General features: G+C 39.6%; 1 protein-coding gene across 8 annotated transcripts in view; it reads right to left on the bottom strand.

Annotated features, from left to right (window-relative positions):
• The window catches only part of LOC150081977 (fat-like cadherin-related tumor suppressor homolog), a 1021521-nt gene that overhangs the window by 765227 nt on the left and 238909 nt on the right, over nt 1-17385 (bottom strand). For all 8 annotated transcript variants that reach the window (XR_016547261.1, XR_016547260.1, XM_090379029.1 and 5 more), the window contains one exon: nt 363-3741. Coding sequence is in view for 6 of the 8 variants with exons in the window: in XM_090379029.1 (XP_090235155.1) it covers nt 363-3696 (3334 nt within the window). In the remaining 2 variants the exon portion in view is untranslated. The remainder of the gene's footprint in view (nt 1-362; nt 3742-17385) is intronic.

The raw sequence follows: 17385 nt of genomic DNA on the forward strand, positions 1-17385 counted from the left end.
CGTTGCTGATGAATACGTAAGAAAAACATTTGAGACATCCGCAGAGAACGCCCTTTTATTGCAGTGTTATCTGGTTTAAGACACGCTTGACTCAGGAAATGATGCAACACAATGAATACCAAACTAAGCGCTATTTTCAGCAGATGAAAGCGACGCTAGTAATTAAATTCTTGTTTTGTAAGCAGCAGAAAAAATGGCAAAAAATCTCCCGAATTTTAGACAAAATTACTTGATCTGTGCTTAAGACGCTTGAAAGGCGATGGTATCACTTAAGCGTTTCTTTCAAAACAGTGCAATATTTTATTTACTCTAGGACAAAAAAAAATAATAATAAAATAAAAAAAGAAATAAACAAAACTTACCTTGATCATCGATTGAGAACACGCCGATACCATCTCCGTCTCTGAGTGAATAGATAATGGCATTATCAACGTTGGGTCTGTCTTGATCTTTGGCCGCCACCTGAGTGACAAATGTTCCTTCTGGCTGGTTCTCCCGCACGGCTCCAGTAGCAACTACATCAGGAAAACGCGGCGGATAGAAGTTTTCGTTGACATCTTCTACTTCCACTAGAAGATATGTGATTGAAGACAGTGGAGAACTGCCTCTGTCTTGTGCTTCCACTGTCAGATTGTACAATTGCTTCTTCTCGAAGTCCAAAGGTAGAGCCAATCTGATGATCCCCATCAAGGGGTCAATTTGAAATGTTTTTTCCTCACCTGACAACGAATACTGTACCTGACCTCCCTGGTCTTCGTCGAGGTCATGAGCAAACATTGCCATCACAACAGACCCGGGAGGTATGTCCTCGCGGATTTTCACCCAATACTGAGATAACCGAAACTGGGGGGCATTATCGTTGATATCCATTATTTTAATGTTTACGACACATGTAGAAGAGAGTGACTGCTCCGGACTTGAATCCGATACACGAACTTTCATATGATACTGGTCTATTCGTTCACGATCCAGATGTCCGTGCACAGTGAGAACTCCAGTCACAGGATCAATGTGGAAGTCATCACGGTCAGTTTCCAGCATGAAGGTCAACAAGGCATTATCACCTGCATCCAGATCGGTGGCCCGCAAGCGTACTATACTGGTGCCATTCTGAACATCCTCAGACAATGCAAAACTATATGAAGACTTTTCAAACAAAGGAGTATTGTCATTCACATCTTCTACATGGACAACGATGCTTGTAGCGGCCGATTTCTGAGGCCTACCTAAGTCGTAGGTGGAAATATTGAGCATATATCTGGAAGTTCTCTCCCTGTCCAATGGACTCATCACCATCAATCGACCGGTGTACATGTCCAAACGGAAACTGCTATCCTCATCACCTGCAACGACAACGTGCACCACTCGTCCACTGTAGCCATGATCACGATCACGTGCTCTTAACACAGCCACCTCTGTTCCAACAGCCACACTTTCGTTGACCCATATTTCTCTAGGAATTGTCTGGGGAAATTCTGGGGCATGTCGATTTTCGCCATAACGTACCAGCGTCGGTTCCGTTGCATTTGCAGGCTTGTTGTTCACCTTACCCAAACGTATTTGCTCTTTCAGCCTCTCTGTCACCCCAACATCTCGGCATTCCACCACAGCTGCGCGGTCCGTATATCTCTTGTTCCCCACACTGCTGACAATCTTCAGATGAATGGACATGACATCAGCGAAGTGCGTGCTGTCAGTAGCCGACACGTTTAATACTTTTTCGCGTGCATGTTGCTGAGACAATGCGCACGTCACCTTCAGCACCCCTGTGACAGGATCAAGATGGAAACAAGGATCATCATTGGAAGGCACCATCCGATACGTTACAATACTACCAATATCAAAATCAATAGCCGACAGAGTGAGGATTTCTGAGTCCCGCGGTGCTGCATCCGAGATGTATCCAACACAGTCGACTTTCTCGAACAAAGGTCGGTGGTCGTTCACATCGCGAACTTTAACCCGAACAGTCATTTCAGTCTGTCTACGGTATGGTGATCCCCAGTCTGAAGCACGAACTTTCAAAACATACTCTCGACGCATAGTCTCGTAGTCGAGTATGTCAGAAGTCCTGATATCCCCTGTAAAGTGATCTATTACGAATGGTACTGGATTCAGATTGGCAAGACTGTAGGTAACATATCCATTATCCCCTTCGTCTTCATCTACCGCGTGCACCGAATACACTAAACTTCCAGTAGGCCGATTTTCATCGAACATCACTGTAACGGTGGTGGTGTTGAAAATGGGATCGTTATCGTTGTTGTCCAACACCTTGATGTTAACTATTGCACTCCCCTTCTTTCTGGGACCCCGTAGTCCTTTGTCCACCGCACTGACAGTGAGGGAGTAATAAGGCTTGGTCTCACGATCCAGCTGACGGGTGGTAGTGATAAGTCCAGTATTGCTGTTCACTGTAAACGTATTGAAGTCGTTTCCACTCTCAATGGTGTACAAGAGCTTAGCCAGCTTACGTGAGCCTACTGCCGCCACTTGAACCAGCTGGGAATTTGGAGGGGCGATCTCCTCAATCTCCACCTCATAATCCGATTGGCTGAAGACAGGTGGCTTTCCCTCAGCCTCGCGTATTTTCACCTGAACAACCTGCGTAGTGGATTTCGGGGGATGTCCTTTGTCGGTGGCTCGGAAGGTGAGTGTATAAGTACCGGGAGGAAGTTCTTGCTCGAATCTTTGATTCAACTTGAGATCAAATTCTCTAAGTTTACGTCCAGGTGTTACTCGAAAGTAACCATCGGCGTCGCCGTCTATAATCTCCACGCTTCCGATCTCCCCGTGCAACCCCTGGTCCTTATCTACTACCCTGACCATAGCATATACATCCGGGTCACTGCGCTCCAAGATGGAAGGAAACTGACGAACTACTATCTCTGGTGCAAATAGGTTCACGGGGGTCACTTTAATTCGGACGGTAGCTGTGCTGACTCTTAAGTCTCCTGCCCGGAACTTTGGACCACGGTCTTGAGCCACGACAGTCAATTGATGATACGACTGCTTCTGGAAATCCAAAGGTCGCGTCAAGGTTAAAGTACCACGAGTGGGATGGACGGCGAACTGCAACGTAGGTTCACGTAAACTGAAATAAATCTCACTATTAATTCCGCTGTCGGCATCGGAAGCTGTCACTTGGAAGATGCTGCGATGCAAGGGAGTGTCCTCCCTGACGTTGACGCTGTAGTCGGGCGAAAGGAACAGGGGATTTAGATCATTAGTATCAAGTATGTGCACGTTCACCACAGTTTGTGCTTTTAATCTGACGCTTCGTCTGTGTTGAGATGTCACTGTTGCTCGCACCTCCAGTTTATAATGGTCTTGATACTCGCGGTTTAGCACCGCCTGCTCTTCTGTCCGAGTCCTGACCAGCAGGAAACAAAAGTCCCCAACTTGACGAAGCTCTGCTTTGAAGAGTTTTCCCTGATCCCCGGCTATTATCTTGTAACGTATAACAAGAGAGGGATCAGACACAAACATCCCCATTTTCTCCGTTGGGGTTACGTATGTTTTGCCCACCGAATTCTCTGGAATGGTAGCATTGTACACTGGTTGGGTAAAGTCCATTGAGTTCTTGGTGGATGCCCGTCCCCACCAGCACAAAACACATGAAAGAAGAAGCGAGAAATGAATCCAGTGCCATCTCCAACCTGCTACAGGATCGTGTCCAACCCGTAGGTTAGCCATTGTGGTTACGATCTGTTTATGTCACCACAGGACCGCAATGAGGTTCTGAAAAGACAAAAAAAGCGCACATTAACATAGATCCAGTCTTAAAAATAAACACTTCAGTTAATATCAAAAGATATAAATACGTATGCCCATGCGGAGAAGTTTCCATGGTTACAACACACACCAAACAAAACGCACGCCACACTCAAGCGCAACAATTAATCAGAAATTATTGCCACACACGCAACTATTTGTATACCGACTACACTCTATGTGTTTACTCACATGTCTTCTACCACGCCAGCTCCTTTTTCTTTAACCTCATTATCTGCTAATGAATTGTGACGCTGTTGTCACAGCAATGATTTCGTGCATTTTTCTTTTCTCTCTCTCAATTACATCAGAATGTAGTGTGTTCATCGTTTCGTTCGTGTGCGACTCTTCCAAGCAGTTCTCTTTTTTACAAAAAAAAAAAAAAAGAAGTTTTCCATTAATTATATTTTTGCAGTCATTTACCCATACAATACTTCAACGTTTAGTATTCTCTAACTACACGTAGTTGCTAATACAACTAATAATATGGTGAACAGGTTCAGTTTAACTATTCGACTAGTCAGTGCGGAAGTCGTATAAAAACCGACGTGTATTTCACCTTACATCCCATAGACAGTTCCGCCTCAACATTAACTGAAAACTAAGTTCCATGGGTTTCAACTACAGTAACCCAAAAGCATGTACTTCTATACTCCTCGAGCTTGACCACTAGGCTACGGCGGCCATTTAAGAGACGTTCTCTCTTCCTAAACTAAGAAAACTTTTAATATGCAAAAGGTATTCACAAAACAAAGTATTCAGTGATGATAACGAAATCACAGCTAGAAAAAGGAAAAAAAAAAAAAAGTAAATAAATAAAGGAAGCACGCGATGTTGAACTAAAAGGAGGTCGACTGTCCACGAAGATGCAGGCATACCCAATCTCAATGAAAGTTCAGATGAATAGCTGAAGAGTCACTGGAAGAAGGCAACACTGTAACAAGAGAAACGGCAATGTCCGGCTCATACTGACAACTCTGGTTCGTATTTTATGCCTACGGAAGTAACTTTTGTGACACTCTACAGGAGGTGAGGTTACATCTACATGTGGGATGGCTTTCCATTTCGCAACATTTCCCTTCGCTGGACCTGTCAGCGCTGCAGCTACCCTGATCGACTGTTTCCACTTGTGGCAGTCAAGACGCATTGGAACTCTGCCAGCCTCTGTCCATGTGCCATATTACTCTAAACCGGTCTTGTCACAGACAATTGTCATATTTATCGTTTCCAGCGGCGATAGACGACATGCGCGTTTATCTCACCGGGGAAGAATTTACTCCATAACGCTGGCAGGATGACCTACTGCATTAGCAACATTTCGGTGTTCGCCTTTCTTCTACAAAGTCTTTTATCCGCATTTCGAATGAATGATGCCCACATTTATGGGCAGTGTCAGTTACGAAAATCATCCAATTCTGCTTTCCATTCGTCGTCCTCATAAAAACTTCAGGAAATCAACGAGAGTGGACATGCTACAGTACCTAGTTTTTCATAATATTTTAACATATTATCATTATTCTGAGGAGAGACATTTAAATTACTTCTGTTAAGGTACTTTCTGTAAAATTTCTAAAGATAACTTTTTTTAAACTTCGAATCACTTGAATGGTTTGAGTATAAATAAAATTAAAACATGGGCTTTCTTCAGGAGGATACATGGGATCCAAGGAATTTACAAGATAGAGCACAAGATCATCACATTTAACTTTTTGGTTCCACTATGACCACTAAACTATGGTCACAGTTAACCAGCGAGAGCCTGCTTAAGTTAGAGTCCTAGAACTTCAAAACAACAATAGAAATAAGATACTGTACTTACCAGAAATTCAGATACTCAACAGATGCTCAGATACCCTCTTTCTATAACAAAAATGTTAAGATTTCGAGTGTTGAATAATTGTAAATACAAGCCTGATGTATTCCGGCTCGTAAGGAACGCTCGTAAGTTAGGTAGGTGAAGAGATAAACCCAAAACAAAATTATTCAAGAGGATTGCGTCCTGAATGATGCATTTCTGAGAGCCACGGGTCGACCGTAGTTTTGAAGCCCTGTTTTGTTTGTCTCTTTTCAATAGTTTTTAATTACAAATATTTCTAAAGCCAATTATGAAAAAGATTTAGGCTAACTTTAACTGGATAAATCCATCTTGAGAATAATGTATTTGATTTATTTAGTTTTATTTTTTGTAAGTCAGCGAACATACAATGTCGTCGTGAAAATAATTTCTTATAAATAGGGCATTAACAAGGAGGAGGGGGAAGAAGTAAAATTAAAAATGAAAAAAAAAAAAAAAAAAAAAAGCGTCCACTGTTCATTCCTAAACATATTCGACCTCCCTCCCATATATCAAATTTAATTCAAAATTAGTAAAGATTTTGGACCTATCCAGCGATAATACATTAGCTTTAATAATCATAAAATTCGTTCAGCCATTCCGATCTCGAAAACTATTCATTTCTCCTCTCTTTCTTTCTTTCTTTATCTCTCTCATTACCAAAAATGTTGGTGTCATCAGATGGGAAGAATTCATTTAAATCATCCCAAAAAGTCTTCGAGTTACTGTCAAGTAATCTCAGTAAACTGACATATTAATGTTCTAACCTTCTTTTTTTGTCCTTTCACCTTGTACGATTTCAAATTGTGACTCTTTAAGCGCTTCAGTAATTTATTGACATTTAAATCAAATTTCCTCTTCAGTGATTCGAAAGGTTACGATCAGATTTTGTTCCCAAGACTAAAGTTGGCGTTCTCCAAATTGCGAAATCCATTACTTGTTAAATAAGCCATCGATACATGTTGTAAATCTTCTTAGTGGCAGTTCAATTAATTTCATGTCAATAAGAAGTCATTCTGATAATGTAGCATTTTTTTCTTCCTTTTCATTTAACCCATTCAATAGAAAGAAAGAAAGAAAGAAAAATGAGGGCATCATGTGCTAAGTCAGTGAGCCAAAGGCAACAATGAAGTAATCTGAAATATGTTGATGGCATTGTTGAAATGGTTAAAGTAATTCAACATTAACTGTTGAAGTTGCAGCTGGTGAGCTAGAATCAATATAATTCATGGAACTTAAACACGCATATAAAAATTAACGTTTTTCTTTCTTTTATTCGCATTGCTTAGGGTAACAAACGCTACTAAACGACTTCTTGGAATGCAGCGTCCTTCGGACACAATTTCCGTAAGGAAGTCTATACCGCACGTGTCTGCTGTGTCTATCTCGGGCAAGTGATTGACTATATGAATAGTAACAATTCTAAAAGCTGCACCAGTGTTCAACAAACGGAACCAACAAAAAGAAAGAACCAGCAAAGTGCCATTCACCAATGCACCAATGAAAGTCGTTGTCGTGACGTCACAACTGATGACTCAGCAGATTTAATATTTCGTCTTCACTGCGAAAGAGTGTTAGAGGTGTCAGCGTAATGGATATCCTCAATCCTATTTCATTCTCACTGTTCCGCTAAATTAGCGGATCGTCAGCAGGGCACTTCTACCAACCGACACTGCAGCGACCCCAAGTGACATAGATGTGTTAACAAATTAATCATTTCGCATTACGACAAACAATTAATCATGTCTCCCGCGCTCGTTATAATTCGCTATAGTGACTACTGGAGAAACCACACCATTAGCACAAATGAAATTATCACCGATTACGCCGCATCGCTAAAAGCCCACATTCCACTGCGCGAATGGGACTTCAGTCGCTTATTGTCCTTCCGCAGGATCTTCCAATATAGTTTCATTTATTGTTCATTATTAATATTAAGCGCACTGTTCCGTTTCACTTCCCCCCTCCCACCTTAGAAATGGTTGGTGATTCAAAATGATTCTCAAAAATTTTGAAAGTTGTTCTCGAGTTCAAGTTTTAACCTCTGGAGTAGGGTTCAATTCTTCCACATATTGAAATCCTGACAGCGTATATATAATTTGGCTTCTAATTTTTGCTTTGAATATTCGTGCTTAGTCATATATTTGCCGAGTTCATTCTATGGATTACACGTAGGTAAATTATGTTATAGATTGTTAAAAATATACGAACGAGGTAATTACAAAGTGCCTTTCGTTTCATACCTACAATGTCGGTGACTTTTTCATGCATCAACCACCAGATTGAAATTTATTATATACATAAATAAATTTTAAACATATTAGTATGAATTCATTTCTCAGCACAAGCATTTAATTTAAGTTTAAAATTTTAAGTTCGGCGTAAGTCTAACAACGTTTCAGACGATTTTTCAGTGCTCAAAGGTCGACTTATATACTGGTACATACGGTAATCCTTCCACATATGGGAATGTACATTCTATGTTGTTTGTAAGGCTTATTAATAAACGAACAAAAACAGACATAACATTACCGCAATTTTACCTTAAAAACGTAAGATGTCATCGTCTTCCCAGATGGTTTTATTAAGAATGTCAGTGATGTAGGTGGAACGTAGAAAGGCAAAACTCTTAACGTGATGCGGTCTTTTTAAACACTTACCACGCTCAGGTACTAAATTAAAAGAAAATGGAAAGCTATTTCTTATACACGTGCTCAGAAGGAAAAAAAAAAAGAACTGTGAGATATCACTTTACGGGAATTCCTAGAAATTAACTTCGTAATACAGTGACCACAGCGAGATGGGGAAGTAATAATAACAGTCACGATTTCGATCAATTCATTTATCATTTTACCTTGTGAATAAAGAATGCAAGGCTCGCCTCCTTAACACGCCTTGTCTTGTTACTTGCGTTTATTAAATATTTTTCTTACGTGTTTATCGCTATACCACATATCCAATCCAGCTGCAAGAGCTCTTGTAAAGGTAAATGTTGCCTGCTTAAACTACATAACGATTTCAGCCGCATTCCATCACGTCAAACTGGAAAACTTATTAGTAGGGCTACCAAGGGAGTCCACATAATTCACCGAATCGAAATAAACGCCATACGCGAATCTCACAGGGAAAGAAATATAGTTAAAATTATACTGTAGTAAACGGAAACATTTAAATATGATTGTAAATTATGGATTATTAAAGGAAAAGAATTAGAAGTTTATTGTAATGAATGAACGCTCTGATAAAATGCCCACAGGGTTTCACATTACTGCTGAATCGTTCGCAGCGCTTCTAAGGTTCACCTTGAAAAAGTGGGAAGAGAGAGAGAGAGAGAGAGAGGGAATCAAATGCTAACTATCAAAAACTTAACCACAAGAACGTATTTATTTATTCATAGGAGAATTTACAAAGCATGTAAGCTGTTTAGCAACAGAAATCTTCCAGGTTATTAATTTCGGATTATAGAGTAGAACAAGAACCAGCCCCCCCCCCCCCATTCTCTCTCAAGCCGATAGGGACATTCCAGACGAACTTAAATGTTATTATTTATTCAGGTAAAGAGAAAATTACATCCGCTCCTAGACATTTCTATCTACATTTCATACTGTAATAACTTTTGAAAATTTTTATAATACAGAGGCATTTTCATTTCCAATGTATTTGGTTTTCGATCGGTAATTATTGAAATACTAAACAATTATTAACCTGAGTGAGCACAAGATGTTCTATGGAAACGAATAATTCTAATAAAGCGGTTATTGCGAGCAAAAGTAATGAAATTTGGAGGTGCCCAAAGTGTTTGAATAAAACAAGGAACCCGTTCAATAATGTGGTAGGAAATGAAACTCGACATAACGCTTGTAAGCTACAAGATTCTTCCCGTCCATTACCGAAACAAAGTTTGTAAAGACAATAAAAAACCAAAAGAATGTGGCATAGTGGAAAATACAAAGCGTTCCTATCTGCTAAACTTTAACTGTCGCCGCTATCGAAACGAGCCGCAGTAAAATGAGTGTTCTGGTCGTAAAATATCAGAAATACAAGTCGTCCAGATCTTAAAAACAACGGGCGGCCATACCTGACCACAGTCACTGAATAGGTTCGCAAATGTTCTAAAAACATTGTCATTGGAGGAAATAAAGTCTTCTTATTATTCCCCGTGTCCCTTAACGTCTCCTGGGTGTTCCGACATCTGGCCTTCATTTCATTCAGAAGTATTTCCTTGCTTTATGAGCTAACTCAAGAGGTTCTTCCCGATGGAGGAACTCCGTTGGACAACCATTTTAAATAACTGAGATCATAAAACTGCTCAAATAATACTAAAGGAATTCATAATTCTTTGCGAAATGCTTCACAGAAAATTAGAAAACCTCTGGAATACTGCTGCTTGCGTAGGGGAAACGAATTTTCTCTATTTCATGAATACAACTAGTAAGCAAACTATTCAAACTCTTTCCTCACCAATTAGATTATTTGAACAGTTTATCCATTTATTAAATCCACAGCTACCAGACCATAAGTGAAAACATTCATTAAAAGGATGGACATTTCAGATTTAAGTCTCTCGAAAACAACCCACCTACCAGAGAAACTATGTACAGACAAAATGTATAGGACAGAAATCTTTGGTAATGTGTACCGGCAGGTACAAATATAATAAGAAGACTAATTTAATAAGTTATATAATAATATTTAGCATTTAACAACCATTCGCAATTAATTAAACCAACTTAACAATTAATCCATTAACCACATACTCTGTTTTTTCATCTCCAAATTTTGTAAATAAGTTCATGTAAATATGCTTGTAAATACTGATATCATGTAACCACACCATCTAGCCACGTGCTGTCTATGGGTGTCTCGAAAGAGAAATAAACAGATAATAATAATAATACCAAAGACTATTCACACAAAACTAGCCATCACACTCAATTGTTACTCCTTTATGAAGAATATTTAAAAAGAAAATATACTAGTTGCAAGCAATGGCCTTTAGGTTACAAAAATGTGCCAAATTTTAGACGGTAACGGAATACTCCATGGCTTAATTCAGAATGTATGCAACAGAAAACATAACCTACTATGCAAGCTATTTTTCTTATATGTAACTTTCTGTAATTGTTCTCCGGCTCGGTCAGCAAACAGCTTTTCCGATGGTGGCTCACTGGCCATTGACATAATTAAATTAATGTCAGTCAATTAATGGCACTGATGCGCAATCTTATTTGTTGAAGCTACACCTAGGACTAATTGAGAATATTTTAACATAACCATCATACCTATCACGCGTCAAAACGAATGATTGACACGTGAGTCATGTCACAGTGATCGACTGATTTGAAAAGCAGTTTGCTAATAGACCTTCGTTGAAATGTCATGTTATACATATGCAAATGTTAAGTGCTCACCAATACCAATTGGATATATGACTGACACCAGATCCGCGAAGACGAACAAAATAAAGAAATAAATAAAAGCTACAGCTTTCACCAAAGATAAAATACATAATAAAATACATTGACACGATGCGCTGGACTTCATCTTGGGTCAGTTTAGTATAGGCTAAATAATGTGGACGCTTAGCTGCTAGCAATTGCGACAGATGGATTTTTCCACATACTGTATATAGAGAGAAATAATTTTCTAAGTTGGTATTTACCTGATCCTTCCCGCCCGTCCCCCTTCAAAACCTGAAGAAGCCCATGACATCAACTGATAACAAACAGTCTTGGGCTGAATTTGAATTCTAATCAAAAAAGAATGAGCGCTTTGAAAATGGTTCTGTCCTTTCCGCACTAATTTTTTTTATCAAGTTCCTCCCCTTTAGGCTGTATTTAGGTTGTAAACAGATCTATAAATCGAAATAAAGGTTCCTTTCCATGGATTACACTTCGCTTCTCTTTGTACAGTATTTTCGCAATTCAGTAAACCGCAGTCATACCACTACATTCACACAGTTGCCATGACTACCGAACCATCTCCTTCGGCAATAAACTTATCTCTCAGATTAATAAAACCACGTTACACCTAACAAAGCTCTGTTCAAGGTAGAACTAGTAGTCATGCCTGTGATTGCTATATCCATTCTTCACTGCAGAACAAAACAATAAAACAGTTTCATTCCAACTACACAGCACCACAGGCCTGTGACACTTTGAACTTCGTAAAAATCTTTGACGTACGAAAGGTATTTTTTATTTTATTCTTTAAGCTTTTAAGTTTTTCAAAGAATTGCCTTCTTTGAACTTTACTTCGTATATCTATAATTTTCTACGTGAAGCACGAGCGCGTTGCTCGCCTCACCACACGTGTCTACGAACCGACTTGATGGAGTATCGATTGCCAGGTGAAGTGTATCATAGCCGAGATCGATCAAAACATTTGATACAGTACAAATGGCTTTAGTATTATTAACAATTAACTGTTGCGATGCTGGCCGTGAAATGCGCCATCAATTATTAGTACACATTCCTTGGGGAGTTCAGTTATTAGCGAGAATATCAGGATAGAACCAGATAACGATTGCTTCTGTTTGTCAGTCTCGCGTAGGTTGCCAAGGGAGTTAAATCGACAGATAGAAGCAGGAAAGAGAGGGGTAGAAGAACGTGGAACAGCCTGCATAAAACGAAGCCTAATATTATGCTAAACTTGTTGGCTGGTACACTGCTGATGGAACCAATACAAACATAAGGCTATACGAGTATACGCGGCGTGAATGATGTATTCGAAAGGAAATCGCAGTCCCCAAAAATCAGTAGATGTCTAGGGTGCAAAGTTATGTTCCATTAGTAGCGAAAAGAAAGTATTATCCTCTGTCAGCGCTATCTCTCAAAGGAAAAACGTGCACTTAAAGAGTTTTTTGAAATATGAGCACAGTGTTATACAAATTCTAATGTGCTGAACAGAAGATGCTCGAAGACTTTAAAATTTGCAAAGGAGGAAATAAAGAACAGTGGACGTTGTTATATCGGCTTAGTAAAAACGGCTTTTATGAACTATTAAAAGTAACATTATAAAGTGAAGAAAAAATATTTTATGGATAATAAACGGTGCAAGTAAGGCCATAAATGGCTCCCAGTACTTACTGTACACTAATTTATTAATGGATAAGAAACATGTACTAGTGTTCTAGACATGGTTTCGCATCGGGTCAACTACAGGAAGGCCTTGAAATAATATACGAGTATATTAGGTCGCACAAAAAAGACTAATTCCACTGAAAGGTAGTTTAAAAAACTCGAAAAAAATTTTTTTTTGAAATTAAGATATAAAACGCAAACAAAGCTGAAAATTAAACTGAAAAACAAAACAAAAAAAAAACGAATAAAACGTTTATCTGGACATTTAAATATAAGAAAATTTATTCAAGTTACAAAGATGCATTTTAAGGCATAAAGTGTAACTGATAGTGTTAGGGCCTAGATGAGGTGGGTGAAGAGGTGAATTCCGAAAAAGAAAAGCGAATTTCACTTTGTGTCTTCAGTAAAGTAAACAAGTAGCTTATGCGGTTATCTGATTTATCACGAGAATACTGGATAACATGACACAAGGGAGCTCGAGAGCCTTGATCCTTAATCAACTCTCAGAATGCATTATATGATGTTATTTACCAAAAAATAATGGAAATGCATAATCAGCTGAGAGGATCTCAGGCTGGAAAAATAAAAAAAAAAAGACATCATTTTAAAACAGTTTACAGACTACTGGGGAATAATTACGCCATCAGGTGAACGTACTTTAGTATTCATGAAACTTTCTGTTCAAACCAAAAAGATACACGATACCATTCCGTTATAAAATGGTACCCCAGCATAACGGAATTTCACGATGTCAATCTCATGCCATTCAGTTAGGTGCTCAATAAAATTGTGACCAGATTTGACAAGCTACAGTGAAGGAAAATTTTCTGCCGGTTTTGAGAACTGACGTGATCAATTTGAACCACTTATGACTGATAATACAAAGAGTATGACGTGCAACGTGCCATAATCGAACACCGTTTCCTAAACCAAAAAGTTACTGTTTGAGTTCCTCATCTGTTGCAGGTTTCGTGGGATTCACACTTTTATCTTTTCATCACACTCCAACTGGGTAAATGCTTTTATCCATGGACAGCTAGGCCATGGATGTCTTCCATGCAGTAGCCGAATCCAAGAATTACAATGGTCCGCGTCATCAATATCCACCTGTCTCGAAAATATTTGTTTAAAAATGAAAACAAGATGTTAAGATGGGCTGGGTTGTTTTAGACTATGAATGGTATCCGATGCCAATCCGCATTAAAACTTCACGTTTTTTCATTAAGTTATTGATCTGCGTGTCTTTACCATCAAACTTGGATAATCGTTAAACTCCTGTAGAGAAGTGAAGAATAGTTTCCAAGCCGTATCCGTTGGGATACTATCTTGAACTTGCGCAAAGGAAATGAGGCCATATTGTGTCTGTAAATTGGATTATTACTATAGTCGGTTTGGCTGGTTAATAAGAAAAAAAAAAAAACGAGTTTCTTTGATAAAAAAAACATGCAATCCTCACTCGAGCCCCACTAATTCAGATCCATTATTAGCAGGTGGTCAGGAAGATGCATGGTATTTTATCACTGATGTACCTTTATACTTGCCCTCGTGGGTAGTACAATTGGTAGAATCGCCGTCCTCCTAACACCGAATAGAAAAGACCTGAGTTCGAGTTCCGTTGATGAGTGAGGAATTTTCATGTGCCTTTTTCACAACGTGACTGAGTTAGTCGGTCTCAAGAGAGGGTAGCATGGTTTTTTCTCCAGAAAACTCGTTTTTTTTTTTTTTTTTTTTTTTTTTTTGTGCAGCAAACAGAAAAATCTACCACAGAACACAAGAAATTTAGAGACAATATACACGGAGCAATATGGCCTTAGCCGGTGATGCTCTTAAAATCCTACTACAACAACAGCCTTTACATCGTATTTTTCCGTTGTACAAATCAATGGTGAGATCGCATTTGCAAACAGTGCACAGGTCTGGAGTTATGTTTGAGTAGCATGAAATGAACCGTATTCCTGGGCGGATGGAGTTATGTAAATTATTTAAGACGCAGCTGGTTTGCTAAATTTCAGTTGTGGGAAGAGTATATAAAATTTGACACAGGTAAGCTATAGAGATACATCTTCTCCCACAATAGAGCAAAAGCCTGACTTTCTTGGATTATACCAATTCTAACTCAAATACAGTATGAAAAAAAAAAAAAAATCATGAAGTTCCTTCTGTCAAGAGAGAATTTGAACCTAGGCTTTTCTGACACGGTGCGGAAGAACAACAAATATAAGCATTATACGAGTCACAAGGGCGAGGATACGGCGAACACTTAGAGTAATTACTTGTCAGTTCTCTGGAAACACTGTTTTACGCATGGTTGAGAATGGCCTCACCTAGCCCTCTTCCAATTGCTGTCTTCTATAACTTATGGCATTATTCCGGACCTAGGGACGCGACCCGACTATTCCCTCCCCCCCACCAACACCTCGATAGTCCTAGTAGTATGAAATATTCTGGTAATTGTTACTTACTAAGACGTCTGCGCAGTTTTGGTTACTTAGCACACAGCCCTGCTTAAAATCATGCAACTCAATGCACAACGAGCTCGAGCAGTGGTCGAGCGAAAGAAAACACAGACATACTGATCCTTCAGGAATCATACACGCAGGTTAAAAAAAGTACGAGGTTATCCAGCCAATTACAAGATCGTCCAAACTGACGAAGACACCCCCTGGGCGGCCATCATTATCCGAAACCTAGCCATTACAGTAACGCGAATATCTCAACTATGCACAGTTGAGATATGCACAACGGAAATATACAAAGGGTACTAGGAAAGTTTTGCAATATGACGCAACAATGAATCACAGGAAGCTGCTTGTTGCTGCATGTTGAGACATGTTCATACATGCATAGTAGCCGCCGCGCCAAGTCGATGGGCTCAGTTATTCATTAGTAGTGAGAGTGTAAAGTGCTTGCGATGGCATCGTGGTCACGAAATGAGATAAGGACAGTTTTGCGGTATAATTTCGTGCGTGGTTTAACCATAGACCAGTGCTTAGAAGAAATGACTCTTGCACTAGATGATGATTGTCCACATCGTACAACGATATTCAGGTGGTATAGAGAATTCCAAAGGGGAAATTTCACTCTGGAGGATTCTGAGAGGCCGGGAAGGCCACGAACGTCAGTTACGGAGGAAAACGTTACTGCTGTGAGGAAAATGCTTGACGAAAACAGGCGAGTGACCTACCAACAGATAGAGGATACTTTGGGCCTAAATGCACCAGCAATTCGTTCGATTCTGCAAGATCATTTGCACGTGAAGAAACTTTGTTCGCTCTGGGTGCCGCATCAACTGACTGAAGAGCAGATGACACGACGTGTGACTTGGTGCCGGGAGATGTTAAAAAACTTTGATAAGTGACAATCTCGGTATGTGAACAACATCGTGACAGGTGACGAGACTTGGCTGTACTATTACGATCTGCCGACCAAGGCTCAAAACAAAGTTTGGGTCTTTGATGATGACGACACACCCGTAATTGTCAGAAAATCCCGATCTGTAAAGAAGAAAATGATAGCTGTATTTTTCAAATCGAGTGGAATTGTGGAACGTGTCGTTTTGGACACGCAGAAGATAGTCACAGCTAAGTGGTATACTGAACAATGCCTGCCTAAAGTCATTGGATCTATGAAGAACCTGCGGCCAAAGTCAAGAATGGACACCTGGTACCTCCATCACGATAATGCTGTAGTTCACCGCGCCAAAGCCTGCACCGAATATTTGACCACGACAGGACTGAAACTTCTCGAGCACCCTCCCTACAGTCCAGACCTTGCTCCCTGCGACTTTGCACTGTTCCTGCATGTGAAAATGAAGCTAAAAGGGAGGCGGTTTTCCAGTGATGAGGACCTTCTACGGGCTTGGGACAACGAATGTGCTTTACTCCCTAGTGAAACTTGGCAGAACTGGTTTAAAGATTGGTTTCGGAGGATGGAGAGGTGTATTGAATGTAGAGGAAATTACTTTGAAAAAATTAAATAAACAAAGCTGTATTGCAAAACTTTCCTAGTACTCTTTGTATATTTCATATTCTGCTATTACCCTAGGTTAGGGGGTACCCAAAGTGGCATGCATACAAAGTTTCTGGGCACGCGGATTTTGGAGCGTCCCAAAAAAATTTCAACCTTCGAAACATCACTCGTGATCTGCATGCCCGTTCTCTCTGCCAGGTATGTAGTGACATCACACATTCAGCAAATAGCTGTATTCATGCAGTGATTTCTTTGAAGTCTGAGTGGGACGAAATTGTGATTAAATGTCTTCAATATCGCCTTTCGAGGGGCGCACGAGGACACTTTTTTTAAAAGTGTTAGCCAATTTTGGCACTCACCCTTAAAAAGGTTCGCCACGCCTGCCCTATGTAATAGCAGAATATGAAAGAAGGAAGCCAGAGATACTGAAATACAAAAATCTTATTATGACAGTTCCATTCGATTTCTAGTATCTACAGTATGCGCTGAATGATTTTAGTTATCAAGTGGAACTTTATCGACCCGGATTAAACACGGAATAGAAAGGACATGGAAGCTTTCTTTGAGATAAAGGGGCAATCAAAGCTTCACTTTTAACGTGAGTTGGAAAAGACAACGACACTGAAAATGGAGAACTGAGCAAATAGTGAAAACAAGAAAACAAAGTAAAGCTGTGTACAATAAATGAATCAGATTCCACTATTGTCTGTACAAAGATCGCTGGGA

The sequence above is a fragment of the Mastigoproctus giganteus genome, chromosome 8, assembly GCF_048544385.1.
Source record: "Mastigoproctus giganteus isolate SK-2022 chromosome 8, ASM4854438v1, whole genome shotgun sequence".
NCBI lineage: Eukaryota > Metazoa > Arthropoda > Arachnida > Uropygi > Thelyphonidae > Mastigoproctus > Mastigoproctus giganteus.